Source organism: Crinia signifera, chromosome 8 (assembly GCF_055691185.1).
Source record: "Crinia signifera chromosome 8, ASM5569118v1, whole genome shotgun sequence".
In the NCBI taxonomy this organism is placed as follows: Eukaryota; Metazoa; Chordata; class Amphibia; order Anura; family Myobatrachidae; genus Crinia; species Crinia signifera.
In genome coordinates, this window is record NC_139224.1 from 54,158,864 (window position 1) to 54,176,050 (window position 17,187).

The following is a 17,187-nucleotide window of genomic DNA, read 5'->3' on the forward strand; positions in this document are numbered from 1 at the left end:
CCCAAATAATTATCCTCTTATTATACTTCAATAAGAGTAAATAGACCTAATTTACTTTACTTTTGTTTCTTCATATACTGTATGTAAATAGATGATGAAACTCTTAAGCTAGATGGCAGAAAGCCCTAAAATAAACCAATGTCACATGTTCCTTTGTTCAGATACTGTAACGGTTTCCGAGAAATTCCGCAGAGTGATTGAAGCTCTGAGGGCCGATGTTGTGCAGGGTCTTGGAGTTAAGGTCCTGGAGGAAGTGCATGTTGTCATGAACAAGAAAGATGAAAGGCAGAAAGAGGTACAGTAAGTACATGTATGCTTCCAGTACACACAAAGGCCCGTATTCAATGGGGCCGGCCGTTCACCCTTTTCAATATTCCGGGAAAACCCTCGCTGTCAGATGACGACGAGGATTCCCCCAAACAGCAAGGCTGGCGGCTAATGCAGGGAGCCCGCTGCATGTAGCCGCGAGCCTTGCTGTTTTAGCGGCCGCACACGCCATTTTCACGTGCGAGCTGTGACAGCGAGCCATTAGCACGGCACACTGTTACAGCTCGCAAAAGTCACTGAATATACCCCAATGTGCCTGTATGAATATTATATTATAATAATGACGTTGGCACCATAATAATAAAATATTGCTTTTGCATAAATTAGGACTGGATTAATTTCTATGTACTGTATAATTATGAATTTCACAGAACGTAAGGGTTGCTCCAATGGTAGTGAGTGATTGCTAATGAAGAGCATTTACTTAAACAAAACAGCTTTCCAATGGAGAGTACGATGACTTGCTCTGCGCTGGAAAACCGTAATGTAAACGTAGTTTCCAATTGTCATAGGGTCGTAATGTAATATACTCTCTAATAGCAAGTTGCGTTGAAAGTTATTTTTCTAAATAACATTAGTTGATAAAGGGTTTCTTAAGTGTTGTAGTTATTCATGAGTTATTCATTTCCTTTTCTTTTTATCTTTGTGTGTTTCTGGAATTCTGCCCCATTGTATGTCCCCATTTCACTTATCCGTTTGCCTTTTTTATTTTCCAGTTGCAGTTACAGAAACTCTTGGGAGACAAGTATGATGACTACAACCAGAAAATTCACCAACTTAAATTTTTTGAAGATAATTTCAAATTGTAGATTGATTGTGATAGGCAATTTCTGAAAACCATATATTTTTTACACTTTTATTCTTTTACATTTTTATATGGAAATCTGTTCTGTTTTTTTTCCCCCTTGTACAGAGGGAACATCCGTGGCAATATATTTTAATATTGCCAAATTTACAATGGAATGTTTTCAATTTGTGTTACAATTACAGGACATCAGAGATGTTTTTGAAGACTACATTACAAGGCATATGTTGGAAATATTACATTAGGGTGCAATTCAATTTTGAACGATGCTGGTAAAGTGCCATTGGAACTGCAACATCATTAAATTTACCCTACACTCCTATAGGAGAGATTCTTGGCAAAATCACATTGGGCGGTATTCAATTGTTTTTCATCAGTATTTTAGCTTGCTATCCCTGGTGAGCTGAATGCACTAACGTGTGTCTAAATCTGACCATAAGGAGCACAAAAATATAAATTGCATCATGATTTTCCTGTCACTTTAGATGGGAGATTGGGTGCGATATAACAATTGAATACCAACCATTGAATCTGCAGTTTAAGCCTGAATCATGTTTGTACTGTAAGTAAAAAAACAAGCAACTAGGCAAAACCATGTTTTTCTGTAGGTGGGGCAGATTTTAAATTCTAAAACACCCTGCATACTTTTCCTGTGCAACATAAATACTGGCTGCTTTTGCATGTAGTATACAAATGTTAGACTGTTTCATTTTTACACTAAAATTTCGATTTTCAATTTGAACACACCCCACCGGAATCTAACTCTCTCTGAATGTGCACCACCTGCAATACAACATGATGTTGTCCAGTTGTGTGCATTTTAGCTGCACTTACAAACTTGAATTAGGCTCTTTATGCAGAATCAGTGGGTTTGCATGTGCTAATTTCCTACTTTAGGTGTGTGGGGGGGGGGGATATTATTTAATTGAATAGCCACAGGGATTTTAGGCGGCAATTAGCTGTGAAGTAGTTTCCTGTTCACATGTCCTGTCTTTCTGCCTATGGAGAATGCTAAGTTGCTAGTTCAGTCACCTAGAACAGTATAGCAAAATAATCTGTGAATAATTATTATGCTCATGTACAGAAGGTTTCCCCTCAGATCAGGTTATTCGGTCTCTCAGCCAATATTCCCTGGTACCTCCTGGTTAATCTTGTCCTTGCATGCTAATCTGTAACGCCACAGCGGCAAGTGGTCACTGCTCTCTGTATTTGTTAAGGAGCCCATACACAGTCCGTTGTGTATGGCTCCGTTCTGTACTATGCGATGGGCGCTCCCGCGCATCACATAGTACGGTACAAAAAAGTATGTGCTGCACATACTTTTTGTACTAGGTACACATCGGATCGGATCGCAGTGCATGCACACTGCATGCACTAGGGATCCGATCCGATGTGTGCTAATTAAGCCCCAAACGGATCCGTTAAACGGACCGTGTATGGGCTGCATTACTCCTGCCCTCTACCCATCTTGTATAAATGCTTATTTTTATTTCTAATGGGAACTTCATGGATTTAATTTCAATTCAGCGCTATGTAACTTTGTATACATATTAAAGTATCACAGGTGTTCACTAAATGTTTGTGGTACAGGTCTTGTGAAAAAGAAAATGTTTTGAAAATCCAACTTTCTTCATCATTTCATGTTTAATAAACCAAAATGATTAATGTATACAATTGTACTTGCTGTCCTTCTAGTAGAATTATTTAGCAAGACGATTAACTGTTTTACATTAATGTGACTTATACCCCTTTCACACCAGCCTAATTTCCCGGGTTGGTCCCGGGAACAACCTGCGAATAGCGCAGATTTGTAAGGTTCCCGGGTCAAAATTCCAGGAAAAACTTGCCAGGATTTCAACCCTGCTACGGAGCAGGGTTGTTCCAAGGTTCAACCCAGGGTCCTGGCCAATGTGAAAGGGGTAGGGGTACTAACCCGGGTTGCGGGTGGTCAGGCCGGGGATCCACAGAGGTGGTGGGCGGAGATGACAGGACAGGTGGCGGATGAAGATGACGTAGCTGCATCATCTGCGCCGGCCACCTGTGTGGATCACCGGCCTGCACTGAGAACCAGCAAACCAGGGTGAGTACTGTTCACCGGCCTCCGCCGCCATCCCAGCACCTGCCCACGGTAATTCGTGGCAGCCGCATCCCGCCCCCTGCCACGCTGACCTCTAATGAGAGCGGCTGTCAGCACAGCTCTGACAGCCGCATTCCACCCCTCCGCCGCTCAGCCTATCAGCGACAGGGCAGGGGCGTACCAATACAGGGTAAAACGGGTGCGTGGCACCCCGGCCCCACACAAACTAGCAGGAACACCGCCAGGACAACCTGTCCCCCCGAGATTTGTAGAGCCCTGTTTTATGTCCATGCTACAGTGATATACAGTAGGCAGTACGTGATTATTGGTAGATATAATTACCCATTTTACAGATAACTTCTAATCCAAACAGATTCATTACCTGGAAGTACTTTTTGAACGTACACACACACACAGTACCAAATCTGTACTTGTGGATAACTAAAATCTATATAATAAGTTGAAGAGTGTGTGTGTGCAGGTCTGTTGCATTGCAGAGACCGCTGCACTCAGACCCACCAGATTCGGCAACCAGCTACCTCTGGACCCGGTGGTGTGCACCTTGAAGCCATTTTTGTGAAATTTCACTTAGAAATATAAACACCAAGGTTCAATTTGCCCTGATTGATGATCTGAAAAAAGATTGACGATCTGGGAAACAGTTGACAAAGGAACACACCTGATTTCATTGCCGTCATTGAGTATGAATGCAAACACATTCTACATTATGGTGGAGGCTTTGAACAATTAGGAATAATTGGGAATACACATATACCACACACACATTGTACAGACAGTACTGCACATACGCACCCACAGCACACTACACACACATATATACATAGCGCACCTCACACAATTGCATCTTCAGCCTTTTATAACTACCTGCCATCTGGATGCCATCTTCGGCCTTTAACACCTACCTGCTGCCCAATATATATATATATATTGGGCCTGTAGCACCTACCTTCCACCAGCATCACACCTTGGGCTTTGCAACCTACCTGCTGTTGGAGTCCCACCTCGGGCCTTTCACACCTTCCTGCTGCCCAAATCCCACCTTTGCTTTTGACATCTACTTGCTACCCAAATACAACCTTGGGCCTTTAACACCTATAGGACCTTATTCTGGTTTGTGCGCTCCCATGCAAATTTGCATGAGAGTGCAATGTTTTTATTCTGCGCATGCGCTGTGTGCGAGCGGCCACGGTGAGTAGTGTTCGCTGGGCGCTTGCACAAAACAGTGCAGGCGGGGTGGCAGGCCAGGGTATGTGCCCATGGGAATGCCCAGCTCTTCATGGGCATTCTCATGAAACCACTGGGTGTTTTCATAGTAATGTCCCGATAACACAGGTGCCGGGGCAGGCAATTTACATCACCGGATATAAGCTGCCCACCCTGTAATCGTACAGGACACACGCAAAGCTAAGACACCTAAGAATGTCTTAGTTTTGCTTGTATGCTCCACATCATTCGATGGTCCACATCCATTTGCATCTGTGTGGGCAAATTCGCCCTGCGAATGGCGGGCGGCCTTGAAAAGACACACATCACTACGAACTTCGCATCGTTGCATTTCAATCAGAATAAGGTCCATTTGCGGCCCAAACAAAACCTTGGGCCTGTAGCACCTACCTTCCATCCTAATCCCACCTTAGGTCTGTGGCACCTACCTGCCACTTGAATCCCACCTTGTGCCTGTGGCACCTACCTGCCCCCCCAAATCCCACATTGGGCATGTGGCACCTACCTGCTGCCCAAATAACATATTGGGCCTGCCTGCCTTCCTTACCCGATTCCCACCTTGGGCTTTGACACATACCGGCCACCTGAATACCACATTGGGTCTGTGGCAGCTACCTGCAGCTCAATTACCACTTTGAGCTTTTGACACTTACTTGCTGTCTTGGGCTTGTTGCACCTATCTTCGCCTAATTACTACCTGGGGCCTTTGACACCTGCCTACCACCCAAATCCCAATGTCTCCTACCAGCCACCCACTTCTCCCCATGGTACTAGTACAACCGCCTGCAACTCACCTTTGGTCTATGACACCGGCCTGCTGCTCAGCTCATATTTTATGTATCACTGCATCTCTAATGGTGTGTAAGCACGGGGGCGATATGGCTTCCGATGTTCCCGATATAGTGAACATCGGAAGCCATATCACATATTGTCAGCTTTTTAGGGCTAACGAGCGCAAATCGGCAGCGATATAGTGAGGGCAGCCAAGACTATATAGTGCAGATCTGCACTATATAGTCTAAATTGTTCCTCTGCAGCATGCCGTGCTATGCGAGTCCCGATACCATCTGATCCTATCAGGACTCGCATAGCTGCCGTGTGTACACATCATAACTGTTTTTATCTCTATTTATTTTTAAATGCCTACTTTAAAACTAGATAATAAAGCACCATTACTAGTTTTGTGAGTGTTATGATTCTGTTCACTACTGTTTTATTAATTGGAAAAAAAAATTCCTACATCTCATCAATGATAGATCCTAATAGCTCTTATGAAATATTATTCTAGTTCCCACTAATGGCATTTCACAAATATGCTAATTCTCATGTCCTATAATTATATTGGCTGGATGGGAGAGCAGAGGGCATAATAGTCTGTATTTTGACCATACTGCTATATCCTAAATTTGAAAATGAATGTGGTTCTAAAATTAAAATGGCTTCCAGCATTTGTGGCAAGCATTAGTTAGTGTTGGTGTGGATTATTAGTTAGACAATCAATAGGTTTACCCCAAAAGGTCAACATGGGAAAGTCAGTAGACATGGGAAAGGAACATACATGAAAAGGGTGACATGATTTTTTCACAATTCTGTGTCAATGCCAACAACTGTCCATATAGACCTCCAATTAGTGTAACACATACTCTCACTTACTATAGCTACACTCGGCACACGATTATATTCTCACACTATGCCAACATGGATGGTGAATAACTCATGTCAACCTTGTCATGTGCCTACCTTTTGACCCGGTCAACCATTTGGGGTAGACCTATAGACTGTCTATCTAGACACTGTAGATCTATCAACCGGAACCAGGTTAGTATACCAGTCCACAGTGACAATGCACTGCTACATGATCACCATCTACTTGGCCACTCATGTTGAAACTTCTGTGGCACTGTATCTCCAACTGGGGTCCGCTGCGCAGCCTGATTAGTCTTGTGGTTGAAACGGTCGATCTAGGTTTCATCACTACTGATGTTCTACAAGACAGAGTTTAAGTAACCATCATCAAACTTGGCCAGCATGTCACAGAACCAAATCACCCCAACCTCCTCCTGCTCTGGAGTCAGCTGATGGGGCAGCAAGCATGCAGAAACCTTGGTTAAGCTTTCTATGGAGCATCAAGCGGATAGATCCCGTTGAGATGCCTATCTCCACTTACTAGGCCATGTCACCCAGGTGTTCACTTCAACTATGGCCCAAATAGCAGTTGTCCTTGGTAACGACAGACACAGATCAACGGTCTTGCTTCTTGTCTTGCAGGGACAGGTTCCCATACCAAAATTCTGCATTCCACTCAAATACATATGTTGGGAACAGTGCTTCCTCCCCAAAAGCAGTTTGCAGACTGTCAAAACACTCCTGCTTTTACCAACAACTCTTGCAGTCACAGAATATCTGTTAGTGGCTTCTCGAGCTCCATAACGAGCTTGTGAAGGACGTGAACATGCTGATTTTATTTTTTTGTGCAGTGCAGCTTATTCTGTGCCTTTAACATTTCATAAGAACTTTCGACAGAGATTATAGTTCACAACCAGTGAGATTGTGTCTTCTCTACCTATGCTCTGCACATATGGAAACGTATTGCACACCCCTTAAGATCCATACACACTGATCGTTTTTCGCCCGTTTAGCAATTTTCCCTGGGGTGGATGACCTTCCAGGACACTATGGAAAGCCATTCACTCCATCGCTCATCTGCTGGTAATACCAGCAGATGAGTGGCCGGAACGGCAATGATGCAGGAGTGCACATCAGTGCTAACTGCTGCCTCGTACACACTGGACGGCTTTCAAGCTGAGAGCAGCTCAAACAAGTAAACTGAGCGGCTTTCTAATGAAGTGTCAGCTCAGCTTATTATAAATTAAATTTTAAAAAAATGATAGCAACAGAGTATAAAGGAAAAACAAAACAAATTGGTGTTTTTATTGGACATTTAGACAATACCTGGAACACAAGCCCTATAAAGCACAATGTTCTGCTTAGCAGAAAACATATTTGTCCAAGGGACAGATTTAACAATGAGTGATGTTCTTGTTATCGCTCATTCAAATGATAAATGGCGCTCAGCTCAAAACGGTGTCTGAAATAAAGACATATAAAAGCTAATTGGCTGGAGCGCCATTTATCACTCAGAACGAGTGATAACAAGAATATCACCTATTAAATCTGCCCCCAACTCCATTTTCATATGTGGTCCTCTGACTTGGCGTGACCGCAGGTGGGGAATTATTTGTGCTTTTTGGATTTCTTTTCCTGCTGTTTCTTGTCATCCACAGCAGAGTCCTGGACAGGTAGCCATTTTAGAGGATGGCGGCGGTACATTGGCCATGGAGGAAGAGTTAACTGCAATAGAGAAAAGATTATGGATTTGTGGTCAAATTTTTTTGCTATGTTATCTTTTTTAAACCCACCAGCAAAAAAAGCAAATCGTATAAGTCTTTTTAGTACATGTCAGTGCTATAAGGCAGGCAAAAAAGTTAAAAAAAGGGATCTAGAGCAAAAACTTACAAATGTAGGCCAATAGTAGTATCTGCATTATAAGGGGACAGGTAAATTGTTTATGCAGCCTTGGTTCTCTCATCTAAAGTGACGGGAGTGCGGGTGGCAATATTTAAAAAATGTAATCACGCCTTGCAGAACTATGTTTAGCAATTTTACGGGGCTAACCCAGCATGGCAAAACACAATTAACAACTGAATAGCGCCAGCCGATCACTTTAGACCAGGCATGTCCAACCTGCTTCCCTCCAGATGTTGTGAAACTACACATTCCCAGCATGCCTTGCAGTAGTTTTAGCATTCCCTAATAGCAATACTATGGTAAGGCATGCTGGGATGTGTAGTTTTACAACAGCTGGAGGGCCACAGGTTGGACATGCCTTCTTTAGACTGTGGATTGGGCTTGTAAGGCCAACACTGTTTCCAATTGTAAATGCAACAGAATTTTCTGAGCTATATAAGGAACTGGCTTTCTTGCCGGCGATAGCAACGAGCAGGGACGTGCATCGCCACAGGACGTGCACGTGGAGCGATCAGTGTTTTTTTTATAATGGGGTGGGGATGGGCGCCAGGACCCAGCGGGTTGCCAGAATCGAAAAGGAGGGAGGAAGGGATGCTGGATAGAGCAGCAAGCAACTGCATTCGATCTTTGAGACAAGGCCAGGCAAGTCTATTTCTGCGTTCGATCCCAGATTCGCCCATCATGATGGAATCTAGATCGTAAGCAGTTAACACTGTTCAAACAGTGTGTATTCCCCAATAAGTGATCTAGTCAGATCGCTTAGAAAAGAGGCTGAAATTGGCCCGTGTGTATGCCCCTTAAGTATCATATCCTAAAAAACTAGGAGCCGGATCTTCGGCGCAAACAACTGAATTCCCCCCTAAGAATTAAACTGTACAAAAATATCATACCAAGCAAGACACAGCAAACCCTGCGATCACTATGTACACTGTCCAGCCAAACTGTTCAATGACATAACCGTAGATAAAGCCGACCACCTGCAAGAGACAAGATCACAATTAATTATTACACAGCAGACAGGTGCCACAGGCCCAAGGTGGGATTCTAGTGGCATTACTTTTCTGTTCATCCAACAGCTACTGAATGACAAACCTGAGCATTCAGAGATCAACACATGTACCGGATAGCTGCCTTGGAATAACCTATATTTCCATGACATTGAATGCATATTAAAATGCTTATGGTCATCAATATTAGGGTCTCATTTACCTTTAGGTTTAAAACACAATTTAAAAGTTGTCCTGGCTCAAGCCATGAGATACCTAATATTAAATGGCAAAATTCACATTTATATAAAATATAAAACAGTGCAGACCAAATTCCATCAAAATCTGTTGCCCCTCTGCCCAAAAAACGCTGCACAATGTCTGTAAATATGTAAACGTTCTTGCACCGATTCCAGATTTCTGTAACAGGTGTTTACTTTCTACCTGAGCAAAAACCATAAAACCTGGAACTTTAGAAACTGAGTCGCAAAGACAGACGCGGTGAAATGCGGACTATAGTTTTTTGCATTCAGAGTTACATAGTGGACTATCTACAATAAAGAGCACTTGGCAATAATGTGACACCTGGTTCCTCTTTATTTTCTGTACCTCACCCCCTCTCATCCCTATACCCCACCCCCCTTTTTCCATTATGATGTCCTTGCTTGTTTTTAAATAATAAAGGGAAAATTCTCAATTTAGTTTTTTTATTTTGTTAAAATGATTCCCATGTAGAAATGTAGCTGTAACCGCCATACCTGTTTTATTAGGAACACAATGGTTCCAAATCAATAAGATAAGAACAGAAACCAAATTCAATTAACATTTATGTAAAAACACCAACATGTCCTATTTTACGTATATTTAAACAGATTATGTTTCTTTATGTTTTGCTTGAACTCAAAACATCTCATATTTAGGGCAATATTTAATTATTGAATGGGCGCCTCTAATTGCATTTCCACCATTACTTTAGATGGGCTGGTATACAATTGTTTGGACACCGATTGTTTTATCACGATGATTGTACCCAGGAGTGCTGGTTTATAGCCTAACAAAATGCACTAACTGCAATGTGAACATTTCTGCTTGCCAGCTTGGGAGGCAGTGAACAGAAAAGTTTATGCCGGCATCATGTGTGCCCAAACCGCAGCGCAATTGAATTACTGCCAGCAGGTGCCCAAATAACAATTGAATGGCCCCCCTATTAGCCTACTCCTTTAGAGGGGTAACAGACAATCTACCGACGGATGTTTTACTGATGGTCATTATACCGACACCCACAGACCGCCAGTCAAAATACCGACATGTTCCATTTACAGGCAGTGTCAAAATGCCAACGTTTAACATGTCGACATGAGTTTACAAACAATTTTAGCCCCCCACAAAAGACTTGTTTATACTTTACCTTCCCGGTGGACCTGAAGGGGGAATCTAATCAAAGCATGGCAAGCCACCTAGATGTGCCCATGTCAACATAGACACCCAAAAATATGTCGGCATAATGAATGTTGGTATTTTGACTGTCGGTCAATTGCTGTTGGTATAATGACCATTGAGAAATCATGTTGAACCCCTTTAGAGAATGCAAATAGTAAAGGTTTACAAATTATGTCCTTTACAACAAAACCTTTAAAGTTGACCACAATCAAAAACAAGCATAATTGATCCTAAATATGTACACATGTGACTCCTGATGACTGATTAAAGTCCGCTAAACGTGTATTGTTAACATGGGTACAGATCAGTGATCAGCCAGAGTGACCAGAACACAAAGACCCATGTGGTCGGCTGTCTTTTTAAGTGCTTTTTTTTCCCAAACTGAACACATCATATTCATAGAACTAGGATAAAAAGGATTTACTTACTGCAGAAAACAGTATTATTCCTTGAAAGATCTGTTCCGCAAGTTTCTGACCTTTGTAATCCTACAAGATATTAAAAAAAAGGGAGAAAAAAACAAATTACATTGTGAATGATATGCACACCTTCTTTATGAAAGAAGTCCAAATCTGGCTAAATTAAAACTTAAAGGTGCCCATACACAGAGCGATCCTGCTTGGCAAGGCGATGCACGCTCCCGCACATTGTGAAGCACAAAAACTATGTGCTGCAGGTACCTTTTGAACTAGATCGCGTCTAGTTGAAAACGCATGAAGCACATTGCACCGTGTATGGGAACCTTAACATCCTGCTATTTTTATGTACCAAACAGGTAGTGGGTTTCTGTGCTGGGATTCCATTCAAAGCCTGGAGCAAGAATCTACCACTTTTGTGCAGGCAGGTACCGCAGTCCACAGTGTAGAAGGAGGACTCATTGCGTATGTCCAGGCCAATTCAAAACATGAAGCATCCTATGATGAGCTATTTATACTGCAGTGGCTAGATAACAGCAAGTACCCACAGTCATACACAAAACATTCATTTTCTGAGGTGTTACATACACAACTAGAAAACATTAAGTGTTCATTTTAGGGCACCTTTCAAAACCCATGCAGTTCCTCTTTCCCTCTGTGATTTGACACTTCTAAAAGTCTGGTCTGTATCTCAGCACTAAAGCTGGCTACACACTGGTAGATATATCGGCAAATCAATTGATCTGCAAATATATCTACAGACACTCCATTCACACTGCCCGATCCATCAGAGCTGATATAACAAGTGGGTAGACACACGCCCACTGAGCTGTTAAATCACTGGCGGCTCCCGCAGCTATACCGGCAGTTAGTGTATCGCCTGTACACAAAGCATAATGCGCCGATACATGGGACATCGGCTGTGTTGCAGAGCTGACACAATATATCTGTGAACTATGCCGTTCACAGATACATCGCTCCGACACACACACTGTCCTATGGTGTATCGATATATTGGCCGGGACCTTTAGATACAGGCCAGACTGTGCTAAAGTCAGATTTTTCCAGAAATCGTTAACTTTATTTAAAACAAACACAGCACACACACACTGCTAAACATGATTTTAAGGCCTAATCACACTTGGGACATCAGAGTATATGGGCTTTGAAATCATAGACAATTGTTTGAAATCAACTAACCCAGACAAGATTTCTGGGGTATACACACTGACTAGATTGCGTAGAAATGAAGCACAAATCACTGTGTGTATGCCCCATAGTGATAGCGATGCAAGTCTATGCGTGTCGCTCTTGCCGGGTTAGATATCTCAAGCATGCTTACATTATCTAGTCATCGCCAGTGTTCTAGCCCCAGAGAACACTGGCTTACTAGGTCGCTCAGCACACATCGCTGGTGCTAGATCGCTCAGCACTGAACTCAACTCGCCCCGTGTGCAGGGCATTAGGGAGAAACTGAGTAACATGATTGCATGTTGAAAGGCCTCAAGTTTTTAGTGGGAACCTTAAGAGTGGCCAATACAACAGTTTGGTATATTTTAAGAAAAGCCTGGACATCCATAGAATACAATAGGATAACAGGATCTTTTCCATGGTCAAAAAATTTAAAATAAAGAATGCATAAAATCCATCCAAGTGAAGAACGCTCTCCAGTTCTACTAGAAACAGAAGACTTCACTTCAAATACAGAAGGTTCACCACATGGTGCAAATCATTCATAAATCTAGTGTAGTGCAAGATTATACTTTGCTAATAAGTTCTATGGACAGATTTTATTTTATCAACCGTATCAAAATGATAGGAAGAAAAAAAATGGGTACTTGTGAGTTATCTGGGCTGCCGATTTTTTGATTGTATGCCTTAAGTTAAGGCATACAATCAGATGCGATGCGATATCGCATCGCATCGCATGCGACCATCGGATGCGATGACCCGATTTTTCCATAGGAATCAATGTTAAAATGGACTGAGTCCATTTTAACATGGAATTCAATGGGAAAAAGGGGTCCTTTTCATACCCCTACTATCCAAGTGGGCATGGAGTTGGATATAAACCTGTGGCGAGCGTAGCGAGCCACCGAGCCCGAAGCGTGGCGAGCGAAGCGAGCCCCGCGAGGGGACGGTATTCCGTGTCCGCTCGCCACGCTTCGGGCTCGGTGGCTCGCTACAGGTTTATATCCAACTCCATGCCCACTTGGATAGTAGGGGTATGAAAAGGACCCCTTTTTCCCATTGAATTCCATGTTAAAATGGACTCAGTCCATTTTAACATTGATTCCTATGGAAAAATCGGGTCATCGCATCGCATCGCATCCGATGGTCGCATGCGATGCGATGCGATGTGCCCGATCCGACCCGATTTAGAAATCGGGCGCCCAGATAACTCATAAGTACCAAAAAATGTATGGAGAAGGCTTTGGACACATTGGAAACAATATGATGGCATGGGCATGCATAGCTTCCAATATCACTGGGTTACTGAAGTCTAGGGATGTTGTGACAGAAGCACATAGATTCTGAATTGTATAGGGACATACTGCCTGCTTAGATTCAGCAAAAGTTGATTACTCAGCACATCACAGTACAGATGGACAATTACCCAAAACATAATGTGAACACAACCCAGGAGTTTTTATGAAGCAAAAAAGTGGAATATTCTGAAATGGCCGAGTAAGTAATAGTAGCAGTACGTTTATTTATAAGGCGCCGCAAAGTGTCCGCAGCGCCGTACATAGCAAACAAAAAACTAATTACAAGGTAACGTACAGGGTGTGTTGAAAAATACAGTATAAATAGGGGTATAGCTGGTAGAAATAAAATCAGCATCAGTTCAGAAGTAGGTGTCAAAATTGTCGAGGAGACTGAAGATGAAGTAGAGGAAGGGAAGAACAGGACAGGAGCACAGGTGAGGTAAAGAGGTAGGGTGAGTACGTGAGGAAGGAGGACCCTACTCATAAGAGTTAACATACTAAAAATAGGTGGGTGGACGAACGAAAAACAATAGGATAAGTAGGAACGAAAGCAGGATAGGAGGATCAAAAGAGGTTAGGAGGAGGGATAGGCTAGTCGAAAAAAGTGGGTTTTGAGGGAGCGCTTGAAGGAGGTAAGGGAATCAGAAAGCCTGATGGGTGGCGGGAGGTTGTTCCAGTGCAGGGGGGCAGCGCAAGAGAAGTCTTGGACACGGGAGTGGGAGGAGGTGATTAGGTGAGAGGTCAGTCGGCGGTCAGCGATGGAGCGAAGAGGACGGGAGGGAGTGTGGATAGAGATCAGTGAAGAGAGGTAAGGATCGGTGGAGGAGGAGAGAGCCTTGTAGGTGGTGGTGGTGAGGAGTTTAAAGAGAACTCGGAAAGGAATGGGGAGCCAGTGAAGAGATAGACAGAGGGGGGAGGCGGAGGTAGAGCGGCGGGAGAGGAAGATGAGCCTAGCAGCAGCGTTAAGAATGGATTGGAGAGGTGCGAGGCGGGTTAGAGGTAGCCCAGATAGAAGGATGTTGCAGTAGTCAAGGCGGAAGATGACAAGAGAATGAATGAGAATTTTGGTCGCGTCAGTGGAGAGGAATGGTCTGATGCGTGAGATGTTGCGTAGGTGAAAGCGGCAAGACTGTGAGAGAGCACGAATGTGGGGGGTTAAAGAGAGGAATGTGGGGGGTGAAAGAGAGGATCCCAACTCCATGGAGCAGGCATTCCCAACCACGGTCCTCAAGGCACACCAACAGTGCAGGTTTTAGTGATATCCAGGCTTCAGCACAGATGGTTTAATCAGAATCCCTCAGATACTAATTGAGTCACCTGTGCTCAAGCCTGGAAATCTACAAAACCTGCACTGTTGGTGTGCCTTGAGGACCGTGGTTGGGAATGCCTGCCTCGGAGCATGCATTTCACTTGCTGAACACAACACTAAAGGCAGAAATCCTACAGCTAAACACATCTGCAGGCCTGGCAAAGCATAACAAGTAGGAAACCCAACATTTGTCCATGGGTTCCATGGCAGTCACTCCCTGCAAAGGATTCTCCACCAAGGATTGAAAAGGAACATTTTATTTAGTACAGGTCGAGTATCCCGTATCCGAGTATCCGTTATCCGAAATACGGACATTCCAGAAAGTGAAAAAAAAATTTTTTTTTGCTAAAAACTCACTGGGGACATTTGTAACAGCATCACTGGGGACATGATATGTAACTGGCACTATATATGTGCAAGACAATGATTGCTTGGCATTCAAATTCAGTGCTGAGATAGTACACATTTTGTTTCACGTTTTGAAACCTTGTTTTTTGAACAATTAAAATATATTTTTGTGTATTTTATGTGGTAATAAAATATATTTGTGTGTATATTATGTGTTTATACAGCATACATGCAAGATACTTCAAAATACATCATTGAAATATTAAAATATTCCGAAATACGGAATAATCCGTTATCCAAAATTCTCCTGGTCCCGAGCATTTTGGATACGGGATACTCAACCTGTATTATGTTATTTTGTCCAATTACATTTGTGGCCCTGAAATCGCCTTGAATCCTATTGGAGAAAGAGCACTATATAATAATAATAATTATTAGTAAAATAGGGTACGGTGTCTAAAACTGCTGCAAATCCTAAATAGTTTTACTATATTTTTGTTCAGCTCCTTGAAAAAGTCTGCACTTTAAATACAAGTAAGTTGCTTGCACTGATATGAAATACAGCCACATATAGATGTAACAAGCATTAAAAAGTATTCATGAATAATGTAGCAATAGTAAACACCAGATGGAAAAATCAAAAGAAATTCTGTGTGTTGTCTGTCCACCAATGATCAGAATTGCAGTGTGTATTTTAGCAGCAGTTTTTAAAGTGACATAAGGAATCTGACATACAAGTGTCGAGGATGATTCTCTTAGATGGATAGATTGACCGATATATATACACATGCACACACATATCATGTATTTATTATAGTATATTATTATAGAATGCTGTCTAGGAACATCTATCTGCCAAGCACCATATGTGTACTCAGAAGACAGAAAACCTTCCCAGCTGTATGCTGCAGTGTATGTTACCAGTTTATTCAGCTGAACGTCACATTGCTGCCACTACTACTGTAGCCATACAGCTAGCTACACAGCATCAGTTCTGTCCATTTGGGACTGCAGGGCCAGAGTTGTTTGTCTTTGTACGATGGAATCAGAACTGCCCATATCAATTCTGCTGATATTCTATATACACCGGTCCCTAAAAAGTATGTGCAGCCAATTGCACTGTCTCTGATATATGTTCATTGTGAGAGCTCTCTCACTCTCTCTCTCTCTCTCTCTCTATATATATAAATGCCCCACACCACAGACCTGCTCAGCGCCATCAATCCTATCCTCTGTACGGAGCTGAACTATGGTATAAATGTTTCTTGGTTTTATTTATATTTGCAGGATTTTATGGACACCTTAACAAATGCTGATCTGTGCAGAGGATGGGAGCAAGTGATGGGAACAGGGGACTAAGTAAAAACCGGACCCGGATAAGACACCGGAACGCCGGACCAGACATCAAACTCTGCATTCCGGAGCTTATAGTGTCTGGTCCGAGGGGTGTCCCATGCGGGGGGTGTCTTGTCCGGGGGGATGCCTGTGATTGCTCACACCAGGGACATGGGGAAGGGGAGATTACAGCCTCCCCGTGTGGTCTGGAACGTTCCAGTTTTTATTGCACCCCCGGACCATGCGGTGAGGCTGTATTCTCCCCCCTCTCCTCTCCCAGGTGACAGGTGCGAGAGCAGCCCCATCAGATGGAGCACCCCCGGACAGGACACCCCCGGACCGGATACTACAAGCTCCGGAATGCAGAGTTTGATGTCCAGTCCGGCATTCCGGTGTCTTATCCGATTCCGGATTTTACCCAGTCCCTGGGAACAGTCCTACAGGCGAGGGGATCTAGCAAAGATGGGGCTAATTCCAGAGACATCTCTGTAGCCCCTGACCCATGCACGACGGTGGAGACATACAGCCCTCCCTCTCCCACGCAGCACTGTGCTGCCAGGCAATGGCTCACCATTTGGGTAGGGATGGAGGCGAATATGTCGAACATGGTGGCAACTGAGCGGATCTCTCTCCTACACACAAGCGGCGGGTACCAATCCGGAAGCGATACAGACAGATGCCCGAGTAGCAGCAGCAGCGTCAGCCAAACGGAGGCCCCTATAGCTGCCCTAACCGCGCCTGCCTGCTCCCGGTCATTGCCTAAACTACTCCGTGCACTTTTTAGCCACAGTTTACTGGCGTCTCTATAGCACTGGAAGACACAAACCTGTCCCTGTCAGTCCAAATTTTAAGGTGTCCACAGTGCGGAGAAGACGATTGGGG

The 17,187-nt window shown here is 43.4% G+C and overlaps 2 protein-coding genes across 5 annotated transcripts in view; one reads left to right on the forward strand and one right to left on the reverse strand.

The window, feature by feature from the left end:
- Window positions 1-2,708, forward strand: part of LOC146026059 (serine/threonine-protein kinase Nek4-like) — a 56,998-nt gene extending 54,290 nt beyond the window's left edge. For 3 of the 4 annotated variants that reach the window (XM_083156407.1, XM_083156406.1, XM_083156404.1), the window contains 2 exons: window positions 162-300; window positions 1,044-2,708. In XM_083156407.1, the coding sequence (XP_083012533.1) occupies window positions 162-300; window positions 1,044-1,161 (257 nt within the window). In that variant the 3' untranslated portion in view covers window positions 1,162-2,708. The remainder of the gene's footprint in view (window positions 1-161; window positions 301-1,043) is intronic. The other variant, XM_083156405.1, reaches the window with a different exon arrangement.
- A 4,647-nt stretch (window positions 2,709-7,355) lies between these two features.
- Window positions 7,356-17,034, reverse strand: SPCS1 (signal peptidase complex subunit 1). Its single transcript, XM_083156413.1, has 4 exons — window positions 16,877-17,034; window positions 10,837-10,896; window positions 8,873-8,959; window positions 7,356-7,805 (listed from the first exon to the last, which is right to left on the reverse strand). The coding sequence occupies exons 1-4, from the start codon at window positions 16,910-16,912 to the stop codon at window positions 7,689-7,691; spliced, it is 300 nt and encodes a 99-aa protein (XP_083012539.1). The 5' UTR covers window positions 16,913-17,034; the 3' UTR covers window positions 7,356-7,688.
- Between the last annotated feature and the right edge of the window lie 153 nt (window positions 17,035-17,187).

Bases quoted from the DNA above. Each gene is read 5' to 3' on its own strand.
- SPCS1 (XM_083156413.1), bottom strand. From the start codon at position 16,912: ATGTTCGACATATTCGCCTCCATCCCTACCCAAATG. The intron at 10,897-16,876 runs GTGAGCCATTGC...AATATCTTGTAG, and splicing joins CCTCCATCCCTACCCAAATG to GATTACAAAGGTCAGAAACT. The intron at 8,960-10,836 runs GTAAGTAAATCC...TGTCTCTTGCAG, and splicing joins GAATAATACTGTTTTCTGCA to GTGGTCGGCTTTATCTACGG.